Source organism: Xylona heveae, assembly GCF_001619985.1.
Source record: "Xylona heveae TC161 unplaced genomic scaffold L228scaffold_10, whole genome shotgun sequence".
Lineage (NCBI taxonomy): Eukaryota > Fungi > Ascomycota > Xylonomycetes > Xylonales > Xylonaceae > Xylona > Xylona heveae.
This window is the reverse complement of record NW_017264202.1, coordinates 774,465-800,079: the sequence shown is the minus strand read 5'-3', so window position 1 is coordinate 800,079 and position 25,615 is coordinate 774,465. Positions and strand designations below refer to the sequence as shown.

At 49.8% G+C, this 25,615-nt stretch overlaps 10 protein-coding genes and 2 non-coding genes across 12 annotated transcripts; 7 read left to right on the top strand and 5 right to left on the bottom strand.

The window, feature by feature from the left end:
- Positions 1-1,071: 1,071 nt before the first annotated feature.
- L228DRAFT_270486 (hypothetical protein) lies at positions 1,072-2,880 on the bottom strand (the record flags this gene model as incomplete). Its single annotated transcript, XM_018335410.1, has 1 exon — positions 1,072-2,880. The coding sequence occupies one exon, from the start codon at positions 2,878-2,880 to the stop codon at positions 1,072-1,074; it is 1,809 nt and encodes a 602-aa protein (XP_018185969.1).
- A 727-nt stretch (positions 2,881-3,607) lies between these two features.
- L228DRAFT_250096 (fructosyl amine:oxygen oxidoreductase-like protein) lies at positions 3,608-5,257 on the top strand. Its single transcript, XM_018333245.1, has 2 exons — positions 3,608-3,898; positions 3,964-5,257. Exons 1-2 carry the CDS (start codon positions 3,721-3,723, stop codon positions 5,193-5,195), a joined length of 1,410 nt encoding a protein of 469 aa, XP_018185968.1. The 5' UTR covers positions 3,608-3,720; the 3' UTR covers positions 5,196-5,257.
- Positions 5,258-5,272: 15 nt separating this feature from the next.
- L228DRAFT_27301 (hypothetical protein) lies at positions 5,273-6,424 on the bottom strand. Its single transcript, XM_018335589.1, has 3 exons — positions 6,194-6,424; positions 6,120-6,136; positions 5,273-6,046 (listed from the first exon to the last, which is right to left on the bottom strand). The coding sequence occupies exons 1-3, from the start codon at positions 6,335-6,337 to the stop codon at positions 5,350-5,352; spliced, it is 858 nt and encodes a 285-aa protein (XP_018185967.1). The 5' UTR covers positions 6,338-6,424; the 3' UTR covers positions 5,273-5,349.
- Positions 6,425-9,862: 3,438 nt separating this feature from the next.
- On the bottom strand, positions 9,863-10,819 carry L228DRAFT_285119 (hypothetical protein; the record flags this gene model as incomplete). Its single annotated transcript, XM_018336306.1, has 3 exons — positions 9,863-10,431; positions 10,581-10,718; positions 10,801-10,819. The coding sequence occupies 3 exons, from the start codon at positions 10,817-10,819 to the stop codon at positions 10,187-10,189; spliced, it is 402 nt and encodes a 133-aa protein (XP_018185966.1). The 3' UTR covers positions 9,863-10,186.
- A 1,062-nt stretch (positions 10,820-11,881) lies between these two features.
- Positions 11,882-13,511, top strand: L228DRAFT_250094 (alpha/beta-hydrolase). Its single transcript, XM_018333244.1, has one exon. The coding sequence runs from the start codon at positions 12,285-12,287 to the stop codon at positions 13,080-13,082; it is 798 nt and encodes a 265-aa protein (XP_018185965.1). The 5' UTR covers positions 11,882-12,284; the 3' UTR covers positions 13,083-13,511.
- Positions 13,512-13,589: 78 nt separating this feature from the next.
- Positions 13,590-15,239, bottom strand: L228DRAFT_240932 (3-phytase; the record flags this gene model as incomplete). The annotated part of the gene is made up of 1 exon (XM_018331291.1): positions 13,590-15,239. One exon carries the CDS (start codon positions 15,237-15,239, stop codon positions 13,590-13,592), a length of 1,650 nt encoding a protein of 549 aa, XP_018185964.1.
- Positions 15,240-16,045: 806 nt separating this feature from the next.
- Positions 16,046-17,310, top strand: L228DRAFT_263058 (alkaline phosphatase; the record flags this gene model as incomplete). Its single annotated transcript, XM_018334461.1, has 5 exons — positions 16,046-16,253; positions 16,313-16,364; positions 16,438-16,499; positions 16,571-16,695; positions 16,758-17,310. The coding sequence occupies exons 1-5, from the start codon at positions 16,089-16,091 to the stop codon at positions 17,308-17,310; spliced, it is 957 nt and encodes a 318-aa protein (XP_018185963.1). The 5' UTR covers positions 16,046-16,088.
- A 205-nt stretch (positions 17,311-17,515) lies between these two features.
- Positions 17,516-19,607, bottom strand: L228DRAFT_263057 (tRNA methyltransferase complex GCD14 subunit). Its single transcript, XM_018334460.1, has 2 exons — positions 18,713-19,607; positions 17,516-18,643 (listed from the first exon to the last, which is right to left on the bottom strand). The coding sequence occupies exons 1-2, from the start codon at positions 19,528-19,530 to the stop codon at positions 17,644-17,646; spliced, it is 1,818 nt and encodes a 605-aa protein (XP_018185962.1). The 5' UTR covers positions 19,531-19,607; the 3' UTR covers positions 17,516-17,643.
- A 136-nt stretch (positions 19,608-19,743) lies between these two features.
- L228DRAFT_t113 lies at positions 19,744-19,815 on the top strand. Its single transcript has one exon. It is a non-coding gene; the product is annotated as a tRNA-Ala (tRNA).
- An 826-nt stretch (positions 19,816-20,641) lies between these two features.
- On the top strand, positions 20,642-20,736 carry L228DRAFT_t114. The gene has a single exon. It is a non-coding gene; the product is annotated as a tRNA-Glu (tRNA).
- A 646-nt stretch (positions 20,737-21,382) lies between these two features.
- L228DRAFT_285114 (hypothetical protein) lies at positions 21,383-22,153 on the top strand (the record flags this gene model as incomplete). Its single annotated transcript, XM_018336305.1, has 1 exon — positions 21,383-22,153. One exon carries the CDS (start codon positions 21,383-21,385, stop codon positions 21,899-21,901), a length of 519 nt encoding a protein of 172 aa, XP_018185961.1. The 3' UTR covers positions 21,902-22,153.
- Positions 22,154-23,112: 959 nt separating this feature from the next.
- L228DRAFT_250090 (hypothetical protein) lies at positions 23,113-25,567 on the top strand. Its single transcript, XM_018333243.1, has 3 exons — positions 23,113-23,491; positions 23,566-23,701; positions 23,773-25,567. Exons 1-3 carry the CDS (start codon positions 23,143-23,145, stop codon positions 25,433-25,435), a joined length of 2,148 nt encoding a protein of 715 aa, XP_018185960.1. The 5' UTR covers positions 23,113-23,142; the 3' UTR covers positions 25,436-25,567.
- Positions 25,568-25,615: the final 48 nt, after the last annotated feature.

Here is a 25,615-nt window from a genome sequence, read left to right as displayed (position 1 = left end):
GTCTAATATCATGACAAGGACCCCCAGAAAGAAAGGCGTGCATGGTTAGCATGCAAGAAAGATGGTTATCAGCCACTAGGGACCGGGGGCGAGTAGCAGTACCAGAACACGGGTACACAAGCCCACGTCCGGGGAAGATTGTCACTAACCGAAGTGGCTGGCCATCGTGAGAGAAACCATGAGGAAGGAAAGAGGAAGTTAGTAAAGCCACCGGTAGACGACGGCGGAAGATGATCAACGACCAAAAGGTGAAGGTCCAAGCGATAGACGTGACTGGGCGGCGTTCTCCTCGGAAGGTGCGACTCGTTTCATGGTTGCAGGCGGCGAGACGTCTACTCCGTACGAACGTTGGCTGTAACCAGAGTACAGACAGTTCGTGCCGGTTCTCAGTCTAGAGGAGAAATCCAATGATAAGGAAGCATCGCTGAGACTAAGTTCTGTCAAGTGGCACACTATCGGAGTATAGGGGCGGGGAGAGGAACAAGACTCCGATAGGGAGGGTGGCTAAAAGGGACCGTTTTCTCAAGACAAGTGACTGCTTAGCTTCAAATGGCTCCCGTCTCGTTTTCCCCACGCTACCAAACCCGTCGCTCCGTCTCTTTGGGCAGGTCCAGGCGCATACGATAGATAAATTCTATGCTATCGTTGTTCTCTGTATCCCCATTTCACTGATAAATCATCTATAATTCCAGTACATTCATTGAAGGGACGATGACCTTTGCCACATCGTGATGATGTATCCATTGGATTCATTTTATGTATAATGAGTACTATATGCATATAACCAAGTCTCGAGTGCGCATAATAAAATGCATCATCGTCATCAGTCAGATCGTTATACATGACAGGAGACAGTATCGAAATTGTCCCAAAACAAACACCAAAGTGATCAATCAGTATAGATAGGCATGATCAAAAAAAGAACAGGTCCAGACTCCATGATTACCGTGCATCATGCCGACATCTCTTTTTTTTGGCTCTCTCCCAAATATGATAACAGCAAGGACGCCATGCCAGACCAGGCAAATGCAAAAAGGGGAAAAAGGCAGCTCAAAGCGATAACAGATCGCTCTAAGCCAAGCTCATGGAATCGCAAAACGGGGCGACAAATGTCTCCCAATCATTGCGACGCTGCCTACCAGGTGATCGCGAGCCAGAAGAAGTTGAAGATGGTTCTATTTGGTCCAAGTCACGCGCTTGCCACACTTTGCTCACCACTGAACGCGTCTTGTGAATGTTCGCCATGGTAGAGCTTGCCATGACATCAATCGCTCGTAAAACGAGTGGGCGACCGTAAACGCTACGGCCTGTTGTTGAGTCAGTCCAAAGCTCGTCGTTAATCGGATCGAGCTCGACTGCTGCAACAAATAAGGGCCAAGTGAGCCCAGCTGCGGTTCCTTGTGCCAAGAACGCAGCTACCCCCTGCAGGATTTCCTTTACATAACTTGCCACCAGAGCGGTAGACGGCGAAGCATCATACAGCGCACAATGCAGATAAACCTCGGCTCCTAGCCGCTTTAGCTCGGCCGACTTTTCGAGGAGAGGATCAGCGTAGCTCGCAGTCTGTCGTAGCCTTAACAGCTCATTTTCAACAGCAGCTGCACGAAGCACAAATTGCTCCGACTTGGGCTCCCGCTGTTTGAGCCGGCTGAGCTCGGTAATGGCGCAAAGAATCCGAGCCAATGCTGGGCTACAACCCATCCACGCGTCCACCGCGCTGTCAGACTCCCAATATTCAGTCCCAAAGAGCGGGGCTTCACCACATGCCGTACGGCCCATGATATCTTGGAATGCAAAAAACCGTTCTGCAAAAGCAGCCACTGGTTCTTGTCCGGCATCCCCTGATATGGGGCCAGGGAGAAGCTGTCGTCGAAGACGGATCACATCTCGTGCTCCACGCAGGTGAATCACCCATCGGCGGTCACAATTGTTCACAATCTCATAGAGACACATGAGCATCATGGTAATTAAAACCTCTGGGTCCAATGCAACTTGTGTGGAGTCTTGAGCAGCCAGACGGCTTCGAAGATCCCGTAGTACTCCGGCCTTCAGCCGCATGGCCGGCGCATTCCATGAACGATCAGACTTGCTCCGGTGACAGGCGGCCAGCGCGAGCACGGATTGCAAGACATTGGAGGATTGCGTTATTGAAAACGGCAGAATCAAAGACCGAAATGGTGAGTCTGAAGATAACCCTGACGTCGTCAATGGACAAAGGGCTTGTAGATAATACTCCAGCAGCTGCGCGTTCTTGGCGTTGCCTAGCTGCGGAAAAGGAGCGAGAGATTGTAGAATGGAAGGGTGGATGGTAAACGAGCAAGATTCTGAGACGCGATTCGATCTGATAGGAACCAATGGTAGGGGTTCAGCATCAACCAAGTCATCGCCAGGCGCGTCCTCCCACTCGGCGCTATCATCGCTAGACGTGGGGCTCGCGTGTCTGGCGGCGGCATTTTGCGTTTCATGTAGATCCCGCACCGCGGCAGTTTCGCAAAAAGTCTTGGTATCGGTATGGATGAAACTGTGAGACTCAATGACGGGGAGCGGACACCAGTGTACCTGCAGGGCCCCTCCGCCATCGCCTTCTGCTGCCCCTTTGAGCCCCCGTGACGACTGCGAGGACCTTCGTGGGCCTGATATTGAAGCACGAGCATTGGTACCACTTCGACCAAAGGCCAATCCGCGGCTGAGAAAGTCTTCCTCCCATTTCAGGGCAATGCCAGTGTGGCATCGGAAGCCTTTCTCGCTGCATCGCCGACAGACCGGCTTGGCCTCGTCACATTTAATCTTGCGAGCCCGGCAAGTCTGACAGCCGCTTCGGGTTCGTACCCTGGGCGGCCTATCTGGATCAGTTTTATCCTTATCCCGTCGGCGTGGCATTTGGTCAGGTCGAAGCGCGTGCTCGAGATTAGTTGAATCCGTGTTTAGCGCATGAGGCGGGTGAGAAGGTTTTGAGCAGAAGAAAAGCCAAATTGCAGGAAGCAAGGATCTGGATCAGATTGGTGCAAACAATGCGCATGATGAGAAAGGGAACCAGGGGATGAGGAGAGAGAGAGCTGTGGTGGGGAAAGGTGGAGACAATCGGACGGTTCGACGGGTGGGGGGATCCGAGAAGCTAATCATGCGCGGTGCGAGAGGTCTAGTTGGCCCATTGTCAGTCTCCTAAGCTGTCAGGTCCAAGCGAAGGAACCATCCGCACAGCATGGTCGAAAGAGTGAAATTCCATTGTTGTATCTCTGCTCATGGGAATCAGTCGCTGCGGCAGATGGCGCAAGTGAAGACATCCCGTTGACGGATCAGGATGGCGAACTAAAACCCCTCCAGGGGAAGAAAATCGTCAGCGATAAAGGCATCTCGTGCAGACGGCACGTTATCAGCGGCACAGACTAAGGTATCCATAGGGTTTACCTGCTATCCGCTTGGACCTGCCCCATCATCTAGATCATTATAACTGTTTTACCAGACTGAAATTCATCGTGACTCTTCGTGTGCAGGCAATGCAGAATAGCAGTGACAGGAGAAAAATACTGTGGGATGTTTAAGCTTGTTTGCCTACAACTGCGGAAACTTCCGCTCTCCACAATTGAGTGTCCATAAATAATGAACGGATATCAACAATTACCAAGACGAAGGATATATCTACCCCGCAATTCCTAACATCAACATAATCATCCCTCATACGCTTGCCTCATATCATATAGTATAATAGTTGACTCAACGATGACGCGAAAAATTGATCAATCCAAGGCAATTCTCGTCATTGGTGGCGGTACCTGGGGCTCCTCGACAGCGCTCCATCTTGCTCGGCGGGGCTACAAGAATGTTACAGTCCTTGACCACTATTATATTCCCTCTGCCATTTCAGCTGGCAATGATGTAAACAAGATTTGTGACGAAGGTGACAATTCTGATATAATTCCAAAGTCAAGCTCTCCCAGCTAAACTGTCCTCTTGCCAATCCAGATACCTACCCCGATTCCGAAGATGACCCAGATTTCGTATCCCGTACTCTGGCAGCTGCTTGTGCCAAGGGTTGGCTCGAAGACCCTTTGTTCAAACCGTACTACCACGCAACAGGATATGTCGCAGCAGCTCATACCCCCGCCGGATTCAAACATCTCGAGAAGAAAGAGCTCCCTGCATCACGAGTGGGCTTCGTAAGAATCGAAACCCCAGAGGAGTTTCGGAAGACCATGCCCGAGGGAGTATTGACCGGCGATTTTCCCGGATGGAAAGGGTGGCAAAAGAAGAGCGGATCGGGATGGGTAGAGGCTCGAAAAGCTCTAGTGGCCACCGCAACAGAAGCGATCCGACTGGGCGTCAAATACATCTGTGGACAGCCCGGCAATGTCCAGAGACTCCTTTTCTCCTCTCCAGATGATGGGAAAACCCATGATATTGTCGGTGTAGAAACCGCCGACGGAAAGCAACACCATGCATCGCTCGTGATTCTCGCTGCAGGCGCCAACGCAGACGCATTCCTCGATTTCAAGGACCAGCTGCGCCCCACGGCATGGACACTAGCACATATCAAGATGACAGCCGAAGAAGCAAAGCTGTACAAGAACCTTCCCGTGCTATTCAATGTCGAAAAGGGATTCTTTATGGAACCTGATTTCGTCAACCACGAGTTAAAATTCTGCGACGAGCATCCGGGATACTGCAACTGGGTAGATGTTCCCGTAACGGATCCCGTGACGGGAAAGACACAGACAAAGCGCAGAAGTGTGCCCTTTGCTCGATCACAGATCCCCGTCGAGTCGGAGCAGAGGATGCGCTCCTTCCTAAGGGATATTATGCCGCATTTAGCTGAGCGGCCATTTTCATTTGCCCGGATATGCTGGTGCGCCGACACGGTGGACCGTAAATATTTGATTGATATTCATCCGGACCATCCATCGCTGGTACTTGCCTGTGGCGCGTCAGGTCACGGCTTCAAGCATATCTCTTCGATTGGATCATTCGTTGTTGATGCCATTGAGGGCAAGCTGCACCCGAAGCTGAAGCACGCAATGCGGTGGCGTCCCGAGCAAGCAGTCGGTCGGGACTGGGATGACGTTCAGAACCGCATGGGCGATCCATATGCTATGCAAGATTTTCAAAAAGTCAAGGAGTGGATGCCCACTCCGGATCACAGTCAGTCATCGGTCCAACTGGATGATGGAAGCATAAAACATACGGGGACATGGAAATGATAAAAGTTGTGTATATAAAGTCCATCTAAATAGTTGAGTAAAGAATTCTTTATATGATGCCCATAGAGAACGCTCCTTGATGCTTAAAATTTGAAAAACTTCGACTCTAAGTTATGCATTCGTAGCTTGAAACCCAATCGTTGGATGTTGCACCCTATTCGTAATGTAGATTTCGGTGTTCGTTTCCTTTATTCCCGTCCTGACGCTCGTTCCGGTCGTCGTTTCTTTCTCCGTCATCAGTGCCGTGGAGTGTGCGCCCCGGTTCTCCGCTCGTCCGCCTCAATAATCTCTCTGCATTGGCAAGCTCTCTCGAGTTGTCTACATCATCGACACCTGGATCCTCATACCCGTCTTCATCTTCCTCGTCACTCGAAGGCATGTGATGAAGATTTTCCGGATCACGCAAGTCTTCATGGTCCTGCTCACTGGCGACTTCTGGACGACGCTTACGTTCAAAATCTTGCGCGTGAGCTTCAGCAAGAAGTGTTCCAACACGGGCAAGGCCACGTAAAGTTCGCGGTGATCCAGCTGCAGCGGTGCCTGGACTCGAGGGAGTCCGAGTCCTGCGGAGACGGAGCATGCCTGATGGTGTCGGGGGAGGGAGCTTCGGAGTGGTAGCTGTCTGCGCTTCGATGTCGGCACCAGTAGCAGTAGTAGATATCGGTACTGGCTCGGCATGGATGAGAGATCTCCTCCTTTTCGAGGTTGGCCGTTTTCTGTCCGGCCCGGCAGCGCCTGCAGGAACCGGTTGTTGAGTAACGCCATTGCGTTCGGCCTCAAGGTCACTTGTGGATGGTGTTGGAATATCGTATGGGAGGGGAACGTCTCTCGAAGCCCGAAATCGGCCGACACTGTGCAGCAAAGTTAATCAGTTAATGAAAGACAACCTATGGGAACAAAAATGGAGAGTATGTGATTACGTACTTAGTACAATGCTCATTCTGTTGAAAATGTCAGCCACTTTGTTCACGATGCAACAGTTGGAAAAGTTTACTCACCTCTACACGGAATAATGCCCACATTCCTCGACGAAATACTTCTGACAAAGAAATGAAGAAGCTCAATGTTGCGGAATGCTGGACTTCGTCGCTGAAAATGGCATAGAATACCCAATTAAAACGAAGAAGAGGGTCAATGACCATTGCCGCATAGTACCACCACACAGTTTTGTATCCAAGTGTATCCCGGAGGAAGGGATACTTCGCATAGGGATTACACAGACCTGGGAAAGGTTAGTCATATAGACGACATCGCTCGAGCAAGCAACTTACTCCAGTCCATTACAAGATCCCATATTGCTAGTGGCTGTTAGCAGTTTACGAGCAGCTGACGGAGTGCAACGACATACAGCAATAGATAGCATTTATCAGCGCGCAGGTGATGAAGACAGCTCTGGTTTGGGTATTCTTGTCGATGCGATATACGCTCAACGTCATGTAGTACAATATCGTGAACCCGTATTTTCCACAATTTACAAGGTGTGGAAATACGTTCCTCGTATCATAGTAACGGCGGAGACACTGAAACGCTCGCCAGATACCAGGAAGCGTTGAAAGGAAACCGAGGAGGCGGGAATGTGACGAGTTGCAGTATTGCGGACCATTCCATGAGCGTGCGTAGAGGCAGAAAAACAGTTCCAGATTCTAAAGTTTATTAATTCTGCTCTTTTTTCTTCTGAGTGTTCATATGATCAACTTACTCCCATAAAGTATGTCAAGGAGCAGAATATGTCGCCGAGGAAGAAGTCTCTGAACTCGACGGGGTAAAGACCGGCAAGGAGAAGCCGCCACTAGACATGTCAATATAGTGTTTGCGTGGGACGCTTGCAGTGGCAGGCACTTACTATAGAGTATATGAACCACTTGCGTCCACGATAATAGAGGATTTTCGCCGGGAAGAAAACCAAAATGACACTCAATCCTATCAGGATGACAGGATAGTACAGATACATTACGTGCGCGCCAAAATCGTGAAAATTGAGCCACATGAAAAAGCCCAGCAGGAAAAACAAAAGGCATGGAAGCTGTTAAATGGAGCGGTCAGTAAGTGTACGAGTAAGAGAGGATGTTAGGGAAACAAACCTCTAGTAATTCTCTCCAATCAAGATGATGCCGAGAGTCAAGTTCAAAGACGAAGACATAGTTGATCTTGTTTCTAGTCCAAACAGCGCAATCGAGTGCAAAGAGTACGAAGAGTAGTAATGCTAACAGATAGCCAGCATAAATCTATAGAAGCTAGGTCAGAGATCTTCACGTCTTCGGCATCTAAGGAAAAGCCTACCTGGAGTAAATAACCCGTGTTGGTCTTCAGACTTGGGTCGAATAGTTTCTCTACACCATAAGTGAGGCCCTCGATACCAAAAACAAAGCCAGCAGCTACCATGAGACCGTTCCGAAAAGCGCTTCCGGTAAAGTCGCCAGCTCTGGCAGACTTCGTCCGCAGCTTTCCAACGGAGACCTTGTGATTTCCCCGCTCAAAGTATCGCGCATACAAATCCTCTACGGTCTGCAGGTGCCCGTCCAACACTTCGCTCTGGACGAACCAAGCTTTGTTGACTTTTTCACTCATATATCTGCCGGTCGGGCGAGCGTTAACTGTCTTATCGTACTTCTTCGTAATCTTTCGAAATGCAGTCCTATTGAGGAGCGCATACGACTTTAACAGCTCCAGGCCACGGTAGTACTCTGCAAGCGCCAGCTTAAGTTTCCGTTTTGCACCCCGATAGGGAACGTAGTCGTTTGGCGTATGGCGCCGAATGAAGTCTCGCTGCGAGTCAACATGCTGATTATTCTGCGCATTTGGGTCCTTCCATGTCATGCCCATTTGCGTGAGAGCCTCAGTGTTCTTTCCAAAACCAACTTGTTTGGCCCCATTCAGGACTTCCTCCAGGGGTTTAAGCCACGCCGGACGGCCATTTTGGGGCTTGCCGTCAGTTTCGGCATCTGAACTACCTTCACCATTTGATTGAAAACCAGCTTCATCTGGTTTCTGTTTCGATCTGCTTCTGGCTCGTTGCACTGCCTGTACTTCCTCTATACGGCGATCTCTCATTTCGTGAAGCTGTGTGCGGAGAACCTTTAGTCGCTCGGTAGCCTCATCCTCTTTTTCCTTGTAAAATGTTTCTATTTTGTCCAGCTGGCCATCGAGGAAGTTGAAAAAGTCGGCTTGACTCTGATCAAATTCCTTGTAGGCGTCCATAGGAAAATCTCCAGGGGAGTCGCCCAACGCTCGCGAAATTGGGCCACCGGTAGAGAGCATTCGCTGAATAAAAGGCCGAGAGAGCTGCCGACCAGGCATTGACGGCTTCATACCAAAGAATTTTGAGGCCTTGGGAGAGACGCTAAGATGGGAATGCGGTGGCGCAGATGTTGGTCCGACCTCATATGCAGTGGTTGGAGCTCTATGAAGTTCCCCATCTCTACCGGGCCGGTGACTCCGAAGAACAGTATGACTTGGTTCATTCCAAGTCCGACTATGCCTCAAAGACAGGCTGTCGGCAGGATCGAGCGCAGGATCAGGCAGATCCAGAGCCGGAGGTGTTGGCTCCTCATCGCCCTGTGGAGGGGTCGCCACAATACTGCCATAGCTTGCTTTTCCTATATTTCCAGATTGGCCTCGAGGGCCTGGCCTGGCTAAGGGCTCCCGTTCAGGCACCTGTATGGGTTGAGATTGTGCGCGATACAGGTCTTCTTCATTACCAGAACGCTTTCCTGCAAATCTCAACTCTCCGGAGCGATCTTGCTCATATGCCAGGTGAGAACGAGGATGGGTTCGTCGGACGGGAGAAGTTGAATCCGGAGGCTCATTGGGTACAGGAGCATAGCCAGTTGGTCTTCTAGGTGTTTTAGGCGTACCATGGGCGGTTCGCAAAGCCCGGCGGACGGCTTTAAGCTTTTTCTTTCCAGCCTACGCAAAGTGTTAACCATTTGCAATTTTCGCAAACATGAGCTGGTCCATCGAGCATCAACAATTGATTAACATACTTTGTAATCGAGGTATTTTGCCCGCCATTCCGGAACTAGGTCCTGGTCCAGTTCCCTACAGAAAGAGCATACATTGTTAGATCACGAATCATTGAGCCTGAAAAGTCGGGAAGGAGAGCAGCAAAAGCACTGACTTTGCGAACTTCATGACTCGAATTATCACTTTATCATGTTACTATCCCGTTTCACACAGATCTATTAGTGACGCCCACGGAATATTCTCTTCCAACAACGCTGTCGGTTGGATAGTAAAGAAACTCTTTGTTTCCGATTTGATCGCTCGTCAATCACGCCATAAGGGCAATTCCCGTAAGTTGGTGAGAGAAAGAAGAATTGACGAGATGCATTCTTATCTCAAGAGCATTTGAGACTGACTGAACCCTCTTCGGTCCAATATTTTTGGGATAAAAATCATATTCAATGGTTGTGAGGGTGCGGCAAGTGCCGGAGACTGTGTGAAACCAAACACGTCAATTCCGTGCGACTTCAGACTTACGTAGGAGATTTCTCTTGGCTCTGCACGTGCATCCATCTCTGGCTATCATTGAACAGCCACTGTTTTAGCATCTTGAGAAGGGCACCATTGGCTGCTTTTATGCTTAAAACATCAACTCAATCTCACATTTAAGATGGCTGCATGGTCTTATTTCTTCGCTTGAAACCGCAGAATTGATAACCCAGTTCCACGTCCAAATACTGGCTAAAGGCTGGTGCAGCAAAATCATAGTGGCATCGGACACGAAATAAACCCAAGCGACAACGCGATGCAGCGTTACGCGACTGCTTCTTCAATTCGAACGATCAGCTTCACTCAAGTTATACATAACACTATGGCGTCATGGCACTCCAAATTTTCCACGGGCATCTCAATCTTCTAAGAATGCACATTATGTTAACAATTTTACTGTTTTCCATTGAAATAAATAGAGCTCGCTGAGTATGCTAGAGCAATTTCGTGAGATATCATATTTGCGTCAATACAATGTCCAGCACTTCTCGTCAACCAATCTAGTAGTTGTTGTAGTTGTTCTGGATGTAGTCGTGACCGCCGTATTGCTGAGGGTCGTACTGGTCGGCACCGAGGTTCTGCTCATAGTGCTCAGAGTACATGTTCTGGGCACTGTCCTCTGCGTGACGGCGAGCCTGGATCTTATCGTACTCGTTAAGACCACGGGTCTCGGCGAACTTCTCAGCCTCAGCGCCCGCGAAGCCGGCCACCAGCTCCTTGGCGAATGCGTGGTTGACTTGCTTGCCTATGCGACGACCATCTTTGTTAGCAAAATTCAAGTCAAGAGGGGAGTAGACATTATTCAGCCATCCTCATCAACCCATGCCAAACAGACAACGCAAGTGCATTCCTGAGACAGGTTGGATAATGATTTAGGGGGAAGTTTTGACGTACCCTCAGCACGCTGGTGGTCCTCGAACAGCTTGAAACCCTCAAAGGCAGCAGCACCGCCAACGAACTCGTGGAGCTTGGAGCCCTCGTGCTCCTGGCCTCCACCGTTCTGGTACTGCTGGTAGGCGTCGTTGGAGTCGTCTGTTCATACAATTGGCGGTTAGTTCTGTAATGACGTGGAAACGCACCCACAAAAGTCAAGCTTGCTCAGGTGATTTCTTACCCCAACCGAAGATACCCATCTTGAATATTTGTTCTTGTAGGAATTTGAGAAAGGTTCGAAGACTGATTCGTGAGGTAGAAAAGTGAGAAAGATGAGGGGGATAGGTGTGAAGCTCTATTTATACTTCAGAACCTCAAGTGGTCCGAGGGGGAGGAGGGGTACAATTCCGTGGGGTCCTGACCCTGTTTGTCACCTTGGAGGGGGAAAGAGGGTGGGCTGTCGCTGGCGGTGACGAACCGGGGGGCAAATCACTACAGGCTGTGTATCGTAGTATGTGGCATTATTATCACTACGTATTGCATAACATCCTGTAGTTAATTTACATTCATCGCCAGATCGTAGTGCATCCACTCAAACCGCCAAAGTAACCCCACTTACTTCATCCACATTCTCATACGAACCAATGATGACATTCACTTACGTGGTGAGCTTATGAAATAGTCGAAGGCAGGCTTAGCTCTGAGGGGGTCTCAAGCTCGTGTCTCAGGGTCTGTTAGTCCAAAGTGAGTTTGATCTCAGGGTTGGCTCGATTGACTACAAATGTACTAACCCGCCCGGCGGCTCTTCCAGTAAGGATTCGAGACCGTGGCAGACGGGAAACAGCACACAGAGCTTCCCCTTGGCTACAGCAGCAGGGGCAAGGTACGTTACAGCTCAGCTCGAGAGGAGCTGCGCTGGCAACGAACTGGAGCAGCTCTTTCGTCCCTCCTTGGATGATGTGGGGCGTCACTAACTCGGGCCGGACAGAAACGAGAACCACAGCGGCCAATCGACGAATCATCTAGATCGGCAGGGAACAAGGACGCACACAGGAAGTACCATGGCAAGTTAGCAAAGCAACCCCTTCAGATCGAGAGGCAGGGTCCTCTTGCTTTGCATGGCAGCATGTCGTCAATCGGGGGAATTGCGTCAATGGATAAACCTCCTTGTTACTTTAAAGGTCTCCAGGATCGACAATATGAATTCCTCACCGCAAGAGATCACATTTCAAGAACCAAGAAACGCGGTTCCGCCCAGTTGTGGCTGTGATTAGTGTGCCACGATTTGCTCCATAGTCAAGCTTTTGTGGGAGCGCCTACCCGAATGCTCTTCACCCGTTCGTTACCAATGCCCTGCGTTTCTAAAAGTCTTGGCTGAAATGCTTGACTTCGGGCTTGCCTTTCACCGACATAACAGTGGCTCTCCCCACTGAGCACGCCGGCGCCTTGCCGAAACATCGGCACCCATTAATGCCGTACGCTGCGCCACGGAAGTACCCCACTGAGCTGAATGAGCCCTCTGAAGGGACTTTGTTGTCACTAGCCACAAGCGCCTGTACACGCCCGCGCGTGTGCGCAGAATCTGACGTCTGAACCCCCCCATATCGGAGTACACAAACCTTTCACATTAATGAAGAAACGTCCGTTCTGGGCCCAAAATAGAATCTCCTGCCGTTTCCCACCTCTACGTCACGCCAATCCTTACAATTCCAAACGAGCCACAACATGCCGGGTCGTCTCCCCAGCGTCTCAGACTTTCCCTCGTCCGTAACGGCGTCCGTCACCCCGCCACCGGCCTCACATCCACCAACAAACATTCTCCTCTTGCTCCATGGTCTAGGAGATACCAATGCATCATTCACTGCTTTAGGCCGGAACCTCAATCTCCCCGAAACAGCATGCGTGTCGCTTCAAGCGCCGATGCCCTTACCGTTCGAACTCGGCGGTTTCCACTGGGGCGACGACATCCTCTTCGACGAAAGCTCCATGCGCATGGAATTCGACACTGGGTTTACGCGCTCCACCCGTCTGATTGCAGATGAAGTCATTCGTCGCGTCTTAATTGATAAATGCGGCTACCGACCGCGTGAAATTGTTATATTTGGCTTCGGACAAGGCGGCATGGCGGCGCTGGCAGCTACCAGGTCTTTGCTCCCTTCTCCTTCTTCCTCGACGTCATCGTCTTCGGTCAGCGACAACGAGCTTAAAGAGCTCGGCGGAATTATATCAATTGGCGGACCCCTACCCGCATCAACTACCACATCTATCTCATCGTCTCCAGCCGCGGCGGTGAAATCGAGAACACCTGTCCTCTTGTGCGGTGGTTCGTCACAAACGCTCGTTACTGCGTCGGCCCTATCTCGTACCAAAGATGCGTTTGAATTCGTAGAATATACACGCTGGCGCAAAGTGGGCGATAGCATGCCGGGCAATCGCGAAGAAATGCTGCCTATCATGCAATTTTTTGCACGCAGGCTGCGTAGTCGTCGTGGTGTGCCTCCGGGCAGCGTCGAACTCGGTTGAATTGCTGAAAATATTCAAAACCAGCAAGCCAGCAGCAACAGAGCATGTCTCAACTTCTTTCGTCCAGACAAAGGGTATGCTTCCCATGGTTTCGCTTCATGCCTTACAAACCGTCAAGGGGTACTCAAGCTCTAGATTCATTCGGATACGAAAAGTCTCATGACCGCGCATGAAACTGCGACTTCTCGTCACGGCCGGAGCGTTCATCAAATTTTCAATCAGCGCCGTACATAGTCCATCGTTCCCACAACCAATGGCAGCCACATAGCAAGAAAAAATGTGACAGCAGCAGCAGCATCATCTCTGAAAAAGAGGTCATGCAACGTGGAACCCAATATTACCTTGTATATACCCTATACTCATCAGACTATCTAATGAAGCCCGAGAGAAACTTCTAGCGTATTTAATGTACAACTATCGACACAATTATATACACATGATTCGCATATTATCCATAAAGCTCTTCAACTTCTCGTAAATCGTTTATGTGTAACAAGTCGGTCGAATCTATTTTTGGTAAATGGTACCATCGTAGTCATGGCCAGACGTAATGTTGCTTAATGTGTAGTTGCCAAAGCAAGCATAATCATAATTTGCCAACTTGTACGAGTCCTGTTGCGTGGCAAGGAACTGGTCCAATGCGCAGAGACCATCTGTACGGCCAGTACCCGCGGTAGCATTGCCGCACTGGCCACCACGGAGAGTGTTCAACGGCAAGATGCCGTTGTTCAGACGCATACGGATAAACTTGTTCGTAGCATTGGCCGGGTTATAGCCGTACTGTGTCGGAGTGTACTGCACACGGGGGTATGAGACAGGCTCGGGATCGGTGCTGCCGCAGCCAATAACCTCGGTGATAAGGCGGGCGCCAAACGGTGTAAGCTGGGACAAGATGAACCGACGATGAGGGTCGGGAGGGTACTGCGTCAGACTGGGCGGGTCCTTGAAGTAGTCGAGCGACATGGCAGTCAAGATAGAAAGAATAATGTCGTCGTGGGAAATGTCGGCGTAGAAAGGCTGGTTCAAGGGGAACGTCGTATCGTTGTCATCGAGCGTCGAGTTGACGGATGAATTGGACACGGTTATGTACTGATCCGTCAAGCGCGCGATGAGTTCCTGGACATAACCGATACCCTGAGCACGAGCAGTAGGATTGCCCCATGCATAATCGTAGTAGTACTGGATATCGAGAGTGTTTTCGTAGCCGGTCCACTCATCCTCGGTGAAGAAGGAGCAGAAATCGGACATGCCGATATAGTTGTGCTCGTACGCGCAAATGTTCTGCATGGCGTAGGTGTCGTTGGTCGTAAAGGTGAAGCCCTTAGGTGCGTGCTGCTGCAGGCGCGCGGTGGCAGGGCCAAGATATTTGGGGATATACTCGTACATGTCGTAGTCACCGAGGTAGCCAATTTCGTACTCCCAGTCGTTGAAGCACGGGTCGTATGCGGCGAGCGTGCTGTTCTCAGTACCACCCTCCGGGATGATCACGACGTCAAATGCATCAGTGGCATTTGCGAACGTCGGGTCGGGCACAGCCTGGAAGCTGTCTCCGAAGAAACCCAATGCCCAATTGATCTGACTGTTCTGGATACGCGACTGGCTAGTAGTGCGCAGAACGGGCTTTGGCCGAGCAGTGCCATTCGAAAAGCTTGCGTTGTATGCAAGCTGACCTGCAGTGGCATTGTATAGGATTCGACCATAGCGGTTCCAGAAGTTCACACCAGACTGAAATTCAGTCAAGGCGCCAACGCCGGTAAGCAAGCTCTCGCCCAGCAGGTATTCGTAGTTGTTGAGGAAGGCAAGCGGGCCTCGGAAAGGCGTCGAAGAGTTAGCACTGGTGGTGAAGTTGAGGACCTTGTCTGCGAAGCGGTCATTGTTTTCGCCGTCCGCCCAAGCGCTCGTCGGGAAACGGTTGGCATGGCGCTGGAAAGTGTGGACTTGCTCAATCTGGCATCCATCAGGGAGGCCAACGTCCTCGACGCCAAAAAGATCCTCGGCGTTGTCAGAGTATGGTGAGATTTCTCCCCAGTATTTTGAAATGACATTGATGTCTGTCAAATAGCGCAGCTTGCCCTCGTTTTTAGGAGCGTGATGTTTGCCGGCGGGCGAAGCTTGCGCGAGAGCAAGCGCCGCAGAAGCAGCAAAAAGCAGACGCATTTTCTGCAGATGTAAGGAAGATTTTACACTTGACGCGATCGAGCACGTCGTCGATGTGCATGCAGGCTTTTAAAAAGCCGCAGCCTTTGCGATCGTGCGATTGCAGCTCGTGGTTGTCGACCCATAGCTTCATACAAGCACATTGTCCGCTGCCTGTAAAGGTTAATCGGAAGGAAGAGTATCCACAGCTAGTACCCGCCGTTTCTGTCGTGCCGAAGGCGGAATCTCGAACGAGGGTGCTGAATGGCCGATGGCTGATTATCGCCTTGGTTTTATCAAACTAGCTCTGGAATCGGTGCAAAACGGTCTCCCCATCGGAAGAGCTTTGCCTGTCTACGGGTTAAACCGTAGACTATTAATTTGCACTGCGCTGCAGTTCTCTTGCACATTTAGTGGGACGCTTCAGTGGGGGGTCGCAGTATGATGCAATAAGCTGAATGGTTTTGTTCGCGGAGTTGAGCAGGGACAAATGCTTCTGCCATAATCTATCAATCTGATGCTTTTTGTGTTCTGTCCAAGGTTAGGAAAAACGTACTCTGAGAGGGATCTCATCCACGTGTAGGTACGATTGGTGTAGCGATAGCTCCAAGAAGCAGGCATAATCGGTTATACTAAACTCTTTCGAGTGCTGAAGCTCGTCAGTTAAACCAGCTTGTAGAGACGTCCAGTTTGTACGCTTACATTTGTCAATCCGAACCTATTACAATAGCTCTCAATCCTCCTGGAGAAGGGCATTGGGCCGGTGTATAAAGGGCTTATGGATCTGCTGTGAATATTCCGTGTAAACTGTTCATCGTCACAGAATCATACCATTTCTTTTTTCATTGCGCTTCCTCAGCGTCTTACAACATGAAGTGCATTTCTGCTGTGATCGCCGCAGGCCTGGCCAATATCGTCACTGCGGCTCCATTACCGGTACTAGATGTACCTGCAGCTCTCAGTAACATCTTAGCAAACACCCATCAGAGTAATCTGTACACTTATCCCACGGATTTGACCCGTGGCATCGTTCCTGTAAGGTCCCGTCGGGCTCGAGAAGAGACGAAAGGAGGAATGGCTGACGAAAGTTGTAGAAACCGATCCACTCGCATAATGATTACTGGCGGGATGTTCCTTTCTACTCAGGTATTACAGCCTTTGCTTTTGTATGATTTTTGCGTAAAGATTCCCTGGCTAACTTAATTGAATCAATTAACAGCCCTATCCGTTGGCGCTGTATCTGTAGAAGGAGATGTCTGGCTATACAACGACACACTCTATGTAATATTCCGTTTCATCCTCTTTCGTGTTCTTCTTGTGTCCTTCTAGACTGATCATCTTCATTATATCAGGTTGGCCATGAGCGATCTGCTTTGACCGAAGAACGTACACTTCAGTCATTATATATTGAACCTATCCTCGACACATTGACTAGAGAGAATCCCGTCTCGCAATTTGTCATATCCCCCACCAAAAAGTATGAAAAATTTTACCCCCCTAATGCATTGTCAGAATGTCATCTCTAATCTTTATCCTCAGTGGTGTCTATGACGTCGCCGGTGACCAGACTCTCTTCTTCTGGGTTGATATCAAAACGAATGGTCCAACTACATTGCCATATGTCATTCAGGCTCTCGAGCCTCTCCGCGCCGGTGGATGGCTGACCAGCGTTAATGAGACCGGTATCACTTGGGGACCTGTTACAGTGATCGGTACGGGAAATACTCCCTTGTCTCATGTGGAAAACGTGACAAGTCGAGACTATTTTTTCGATGCGAACTTGGCAAAGCTCGATAGTGATCAATCCTCTGTCACCCACCTCATCAGCCCCATAGCCAGCACGGATTTCGAGGCTTCAATTGGCAAGGTAGCAGGGTCCTCGCTCAATGACACGCAGTTGGCTACGCTGCGTCAGCAAATATCCGATGCCCACAGCAAGGGCATCGCCGTGCGCTACTGGAATACTCCTGCGTGGCCTATTACTACACGCAACGGTATTTGGAAGCAGCTTATTGAGGAAGGCGTTGATCTTTTGAACGCAGACGACCTTGCGGCTGCCGCAGGATTCTCGACGCAATCTCGTTACTGGTAATGCGAGGCATAGAGCATATAGACTAGGGATTTTGCATTTTTTTTGTTCAAATTGGGGATGTCATGGTCTTTTACCGTCTTGCAAAAACTGTTGCAGCACTTTGATTAAGGGAGCGAAGAGATGAGTTGCGATGTCAGTAATAGTTAAACACTCCTAACATCGAGGTAATGGTAAATGATATAAAAGACTCAAAGCAGCCTTGGGGATTAAGGATCTGGTTATCCAAGGCAAATGATGCATTAGTATGGTATATTGTATAGAGATAAGATGGCTTCTAATCGTTGAAGAGTGTAAAGTATTACTGGAAACAAGTGAGGCTGACGTTCTTCCCAATTATTCCACCATGCTCTCTGGCTCTTCGACATTTTTACCCGCAGCATCAGCTTTAGCAGCGCCAGCATCTTCTACTGTAGGCTCCGTCGCTGCCTGCTCGCTTTCGGCGGCCTTTTCCTTTTCTCTTTCTGCGTTCTTTGCCTTTGCTCGCTCAAGTTTCTTCATCTGCCGCCTGCTTATTGGTTGACCATTTGCCGCTTGTGTTTCCTGGGTCACGTCTCTACCACCAGCATCTACCTCTATATCTTTGCCACTTCTAGCTTTTTGGTCTTTGTTCTTTGCTGGTTGTCTAGGCTCCTTGATGGGCCACTTCTTCTGACAGCGCGCCTCATCCTCAGCCGTCCATTCACGCGGTAAAAGGGCGAACACAAGGTACGATGTGTGTGTGCGAATTTCAGGCTCGGTACGGTGCACGAGACGACCCTCCTTGAAGACTTTACGGTCTGCGAGCGAGTCGCGGATAGACTGCTGGCGCTGCTGCTTGGACACGTAAGTGGCAGGCGTGGACGCAGGAGTGCCCTCCTTAGATTCCGTGGCATTGGCGCCGCTCGCGTCCTCAGAGCCATCGGCTCCAGTATTTTTACCATGGAATGAACGGAAGCGCCCTTCAACTTCGCGTAGTCGAGATACGGCTTCATCCACAGAGGCGGGCATGGCAGTGACACCACGAAGACCTTCCTCGTGTAGGCCGACACGTTCCCGACGAACCTCCAGTCGTTTGTGTTGAACCTCTACCATCTCGATTTCGACCCAACCTAGCTGCCGCATCGTTGAGATGGTGCGCTGAACCTGCTCCATGCAGGGAGAGAATGTGCAGATGCGAATAGTGGCTTTCGGGTTGAGAGGTGAGTGGAAGGACAGGTCGCCTTCGGGGGCTGAAGTAGGGGCAGGTGGAGGGAGGTCACCGCCTGGCGCCGGTGATTGAGGATTTGACGAGCCAGCGGCTGCATCCAAAAATTTTGACGACATGGAGTTGCGGGTCAGATGACGCAGGGCAAGCCTAAATCTCAAGCATTAGTAATGGATCTTTTACATAGAAAAGGGCACGGTTGGCTTGGAGAGAACATACCATGGTGCCGGTAGATCCAAAAATATGGCCTCAGCCTTTGGCTCGTCATTCTTTTTCGCATTCAAATCGGATGATTCAGTCTTCCGGACCATAAATCCTTCGTTACACACATCTCGATGTGTAATCTCCACCAGTCCATCCAATCCATGCTCATAGAGCTCGGTTTTTAGCTTTCCAACGCGCTGCTCGTGGAACTCGTAGCTATATATCTTGCCCTTTTTCTGCTTCTTCTTGCTCGATGCCCCCTCCGCCTTGACCTCGTCTCCCGGAAGACCATCATATACCGCCCTTGCCGAAGCGTGTGTGAAAGACCCACTTCCAGCGCCTGCTTCAATCAAAACCGTCCCGGGCCTTACACGCAGCCGGTGAAGGATATAACTATAATCAGGCGTATAGACAACCTGTGTGCGATGCGGTAAAGACGAGGTCCATGTCTCCGGCGTTGGTGGCAGCAAATGAACGAACCCTGTAGACGCAGCCACTGCGGTTTTCGGCGTCGGCGCATTCGAATCTGTATTCTCATCCTCGTCCCGCTTCCGCTTCTTGTCGTTTTTCGGCCGTCTACCACGTGAGCCAGTATCAACTGCTGATGCCCGAATTTGGCTTCCCCATGACTGCCCAATCAATGTGCTATGTGGGAAAGAACCAAAGCGCGTATTTGTCACTTTGCCCTCGTCATATCCCTCGTTCAACTCGTCCTGTTCCTGCAGGCGAGTGGGCATGAGAAGGTCCCGCTTCAGGTGCAGTATAGCGATAGATTGAGCTTGCGCTGTGTCTCCAGGGTCCAAAAAGGACAGCGGAGGATCGGTAGTCGCCATTCTAGCTCACGGTAAGCTGCAATCGCCTTAACCAATGCAACGTAGAGCTTGCTCCAAATGCAGCATCCCGAACAAAGTTTATAGCGTTTGTCATTTCACCAGCGAAAATTTAGCGGACTTTAGTTGTTCCGGATCGTGGGGTTAGCCGACATTATAGTGCGGACTATTTTTGTAGTATATATATTAAATAAATAATTATCTTCCAACGAACAAGGGCAATTGGTCTAGTGGTATTATTCTCCCTTAGCATGGGAGAGGTCCTGGGTTCAATTCCCAGATTGTCCAGTTACATTTTTGCTTTTTTTGTTATTTTTCGACTTAATTTTTGCACTAATATATTCAGGAAGTTATTTTGGAATTTTTGCTGCGACCGGCGTGAAATTCTGTTCATTATTTTGCTTTTTATTTGTGTAATTGTTTCTGTGTGAATTAGCCACCTGTCAGGCTGCACGGTCGGATTGTTGCATTATTGGTCTTAGAGCGCTGTAGAGGTAGCACTTGTAGCGGGCTGTACCGAGGGTACTCGGTAAAAGTTTCAGCAAAGTGCGCGCGGCTTGAAGGGTTGCCGTAAGTTATCCAGTCCCGCTCGCCCAAATCCGGCAGGATAGAGAGCGTCATAATAGTTATCCAAGGCGGCATAACAATTTCCAGGTTGAACCTTAAGAAGTAATCCCTATTGGCGACAGTAGATATTCGAAAATTGTGTCGAATATTTGAAATTCGCTGTTTTCTAATTCTTCATTTGATTTACTTATTTTATTTCCTTGCTTATCCTCCCAATTTATTTCCTTCCGCTCGATTATTATTCAAAGATATTTAATGTCAAAACAACCATTTCCCAAATGCGTACTGAATACGCAATACTTATCCAGCTAAATGAATGATTATTGCATTACTATAGATTTCTCTCCTCTATTTAAATTATAAAATTTCTGTTATAAATTTCCAGAGATTAGTAAAACTCAAAAATATCTAGCCCTGATTCTTTGCTGAGCGGCACCTGGCGTCGACTTGAGGCAGACGTCTGTTCCAGAAAAGGGCGGATTTCTTGCAGTATGCTGCAGCTGACCGATGTTTAAGAGAAATTTTAAAGTAGTTCCTATCAACAAAATCCGGTATGGTGTAGTGGCTAACATTTCGCGTTTTCATGGGTTCAACCCTTAATCTAAGACCGCGAGGCCCCGGGTTCAATTCCCGGTACCGGAATTTCTTTTTATTTTTTTCATCTTTATTATTTTTTTTATATCATGTGTCACTGTCAGCGACAAGATCTGAGCAACGCTGTTCTTTTGTTGTGCTTTGTTCTTCAGCAGACTGGCGGGAAAAACTAACACGGATGATAAAAACCAGAAGGCAGGTGGTGACAAAAGGTTTCGGGTGGTTTAGCGAGCTTTCAACGTCTCGGTTGGGTTAAAAGCACACAAGCACACATCAGTTTCACAGCGTTAAAGCATGTACCTCGGGGAAAAGCTGCATGTCAACAGCTGGCAACCTACGCCAAAAACTGTAGTCATCGCCTTGAGCATTGAAAGAAAGACTGGGCTATCAAATCATAACTAATGGCTTCTAGGGCTATGATAGGTACAAGGTGTACTGCAGCCCATTCATCCATACACTGGAATCATGGCTAGCAATTTTTGGATTTGGGGGGCAACGGTAGCTCTCTAGAGCGCCCCCCTCTCGTTCCCACTCTGTCAATTTGAAGGGATAGCGCGCATATCACAGCCATAAACATGACGATATTAATATCCAAGACGGCCGGGCTTTGACAAGTTCTTCCATCTTTGATCAAACTTTCCACGATACCTGAGAATTGAATAGTCCCGTCTCACCCAGCAAACAGTTCATCTACATGGCTGAAGGGTGCCTACTCAATGCTCGTCGAGATCTTGGGGACGCGATAGAGAATGTCATATTTACCCACGTTGCTGCATTTGCTGCTCTGATACGAGAAGCCTATTATCATTATGACCCGGACGGAATCAACAGAAAAAATGCAGCCCCTGCACGAGAATACAGTAGCTGGAAGTTCTACATCTCTGCAGCTGCCGGAGTGCACATTTACGATGTGAAAGCACTGGATCCTCATTCCCCCATGGAACGCAGCTCCATGCCACTGTTATGGGTGGACGAAGCCCTCGAGATCACCAGCGTCAAGAAGGAGAGGACTCGAGCGGTCATGCTTGGACAGGCCATTGTCCAACTTGCAACGAGCATTCAGTGCATAGGAGCTGTCATCCTGGGCATTCGGCGTATAGCACGCAAGGATGCCGCGGCGCGGTTCGACGTTCAGGTTTTTCTCGTTGCCATTAGTGGGGTGGTCGTTCTTGTCCAGTCCTGGTGCCTGTTCTTTATCAATCACGAATGGTGACAAAAGTACTCTGAAGACAGCCGGCTATTTTGGGCCCGAGGCTTGCGTGTACGAAATGGAAAGACTGTGGATTTTGCTGCAAACCTTTTGATGCTCAGTTCTATATCTTTGGTATTCACTTGTCTGGGTGAATTCAAAGTTAAATATCATTTCTGGGACAAGATGGGAATTGTAAGGGCCTTGCCTCGTAACTGTGTAGTGATACCTGGGATACGCAGGGCGGTCGCAAGCTGGAATAAAGCGGAGTAGGAGTGATAGCTAGGCTCTATGTAACAAAAGTAGAACGCTTGCCCTTTGGCAGAGCGTTCTACCCCACGATATATATGCAGCATATAGCCGCTGGACTATCCCGTGGCTGTCATGCGTGTGACATGCTGGGCGCTTATAAGGGTCTGGAGCAACGCCATTGTCGGTCGGGCTGGTCTGGACCCAGCCGCCGTGACAGGAATATTGTCTTTAGTGGAGCTAACAACAGGCTCCTATATGCTCTGCACCTGGCTCCTTGTCATCTTCAGCAGCGACATCCCCTTTCTGCAACTCGTGCAAACCTATATTCATCCTTGGGGTAGGCCATTACCAATGGACAGATACCATCAGTGGCTGCTCTACACACAGTTACTCATCAAGGTGTCTACAGTGGTCCTAATAATTTATGTCTGTATCTGGATTATCATTGTGCTTCTGGATGACTTGAATTACGATTATAACGCACAAGAATTGAAATACGACTGTGGGATATCTTGGAAGGATCCATTGCCGATTCCAGCGTTCTAGGCCGAGGCGCGTTTCACGCAAGATTGATGTGTGGCAGCAGGCTCGAGGTTCGGAGTAGAGCATTTTGGGATAGGAAGTCAATTCCAGATAATTGTTTTTGGTCTTTACATTTTTCAAGCATCAGCAATGTTAGAATGGCTTGGTGTTCAGATTGGATTTGATATTCGTGTTTGAACAGATAAGAGTCAAATACTCTCCAGATCAGACTATGAATAAATGAATAAATGAATGAATGAATGAATGAATGAATGAATGAATGAATGAATGAATGAACATTATTTAATTTCTTTTTTCCAAGAACCAATCAAATGTGCATAGATTTATGAAGATGTTGATACAGAGCGGCTTCACTAGGAATTTGGCAGTCTGCCCACCTGAGCCAGACCGCGCTAGCGAAAGAGCTCTATACCGATATGTCGCAACCCTACGACATCACGGAACAACTAAACAACCAACTTCACAGCCCAATGCCTCCGCGAATACCGGCGCTGAGGCAATTGCGCCACATCCCGCAGAAAACAGCTACGCGGCTGTTTTACTGCCCATCATGCTCGCTCTGGCGCGTCAACGACACCCCCAAACACCTGGCGAAAGCACAATCACGCCTGGGGCGGTTACACCAGCAGCGAGCTGCAGCATCGCACCTAGCCTCCACGACAGCCATCAACGTGCCCAAGGACGTGGACCTTGAGGTGAAGCAGCTTTACGATGCCTTGAGTGACCTCAAGAGCCATGCTGCGAACTATGTCAACCTCAGCAGACTTCAATTGGCGCTTCGGGGTTTAGAGAACCGAGACGCTGTTGTCAGACTTGCTGGTATGTCGAATCATGACTGCCTCATTGTTGATGCTTATAAATTTTGGTTTTTTGCTGACACACATTCAATCTAGTTCTTGGTTTGAATGATCAATCGTCTGCTCGTCGGCTTGTGCGGCTGTTACTCGCAGACCCACTGGCTGCCGAAGGCGATTGGGAGAAGGAGCTCGAGAAGATTCACCGTGAGGATGGGCGAGGACTTTTGATACGGTACGTTTGCACAAGGCTCTTTAACTTTCCTCTGGAAGCTATAAAATCCTGACATGATCTGGGATATGCAGCTATGGAGAAACTATGGGACTTTCAACGCACCCGCTTCTTCCAACTCTGTTCATTCCATCCCGTATCCTTAAGTCCCGAAGACTCGAGATCCTCATCTCAGCCGTCAACACCAATGTCACCCGCTCAACAGTGAACGAAGACGATGTGCGACCCGCTGAAGCCATCCTCGTGCCGTCATTACAAACTCCCTCATCTTCAACAGGGCGGTTCTCTACGGTCACCTACCCCGTGCACAAGGCCCTGCTTTTCGGCAATGGCGTCGACAGCTGCATCGCCTATGGCCGATTCACAGCAGGACATGGCAACGGCGAAAGCGTGCCCAATGACATGGTCAAGGTCGTCCTGGGCCTATCTGCAGCAGAAAAAGCCGCTGCTGAGGCTTCCAGTGAGACCGTTCAGGTTATCGACCTGGACATGGCTACCAGCGCGCTGAGTAAATTCCGGGAATCCGTCTCCAACGCGACATTCTTTGAAGAGCGATGGTTTCGAAGCGGCATGCCATCGTTGGAGAAATGGTTCAGCGAGGAGAAACCCGGCTACTCTTCTTCCAGCGAGGCTCTTCGTCCTGCCGTGCGAAACCTTATCAACTCCATTTTAGACGACACCGCCGAGCGTATCACCCATGCAGACACGGCGCGGCTCCAAGAAATCCGCACATCAGGCGTCGACGAGGACAAGCGCCAAGCCATTGACAAAGCCGTCAAAGGCTGGGCCGAATACAGCCACACCGAGCTCCGAGACCAAATGGATCTCGCATTCAACAGCAAGCGATGGCGAAAACTCTCATGGTGGCGACTCTTCTGGAAAGTCGACGACGTGGGCGTAATTGGCGCCGAGATACTCGAGCGACGATGGCTCGTCGAGGCCGAAAAGGGCATCATTTGGCTCGCCGGACGTATTGTCGAAGCAGGCTTCTTCCCTGACCGACCTGCCTCCCTGCCCCCCACCTCTCCTTCTTCCTCCACTTCCACTTCCCCAACCACCACCTCCACAACACCCGCCAACAAACCCTACTCCTCGGCCGCCCTGTCCGAATCCGAATCCGAGCTACCCGACGAAGACGACAGCGACACAACAACAACAACCCACCCTTCTGCCCGCCCCTACGGCAGCACTCCTCCGGCCCCACGTCTCTCCGATCTCGTGGACCGCCCCAACGCCGCCGCCGCAGCCATCGACGCCGACGACGCCCGCTACGCATGGGGCTCGCTGCCCGTCCCCACTCTCCAGCCGTGGCCCATCCACATCCCTTTGTCGCGTTCCCATCTCGTAGCCTCGACCGTCCCGTCTCTACAAGCCCAGGCCCAGCGTCTCGTGCTGCAAACCGTGTCCACCACGGGCCTAGCTTCTGCCATTTCAGCACTCACATATGTCTCCTTTACCACCACCAGCGTCTACGAAGCAGGCACTATTGCCGCCCTCGGTCTCGTCTGGTCCCTCAAGCGATTGCAAACGAAATGGGAGGCCGCGCGACGCTTCTGGGAAGCCGAAGTCCGTGAAGAAGGCCGTCGCGTGCTCCGCGAAACAGAAGGCCGCATTTCCACCATCGTGCGAGATGCCGGTCGTCCTGAGACAGATGAGTTGGGGATCAAGGAACGCAAAGAGGCTAGAGATGCGGTTGAAAAGGCGAGTCGTGAATTGAAAAAGTTGGATAAGAGTTAGAGAAGAATGGCAGGCCAAATAGATAGATTTTTTATATCCAGCTCTCTTTTTTCTTTTCTAGTTTTCTAGTTTTCCAAATTTCTATTTTTCCTTTCTACTGTTCTCGTGTATATATCTTACTGGTGAATGGAGAATATCTACATCTCATATTTTCGAACTGCTGCCGTTCACTCTAGTCGA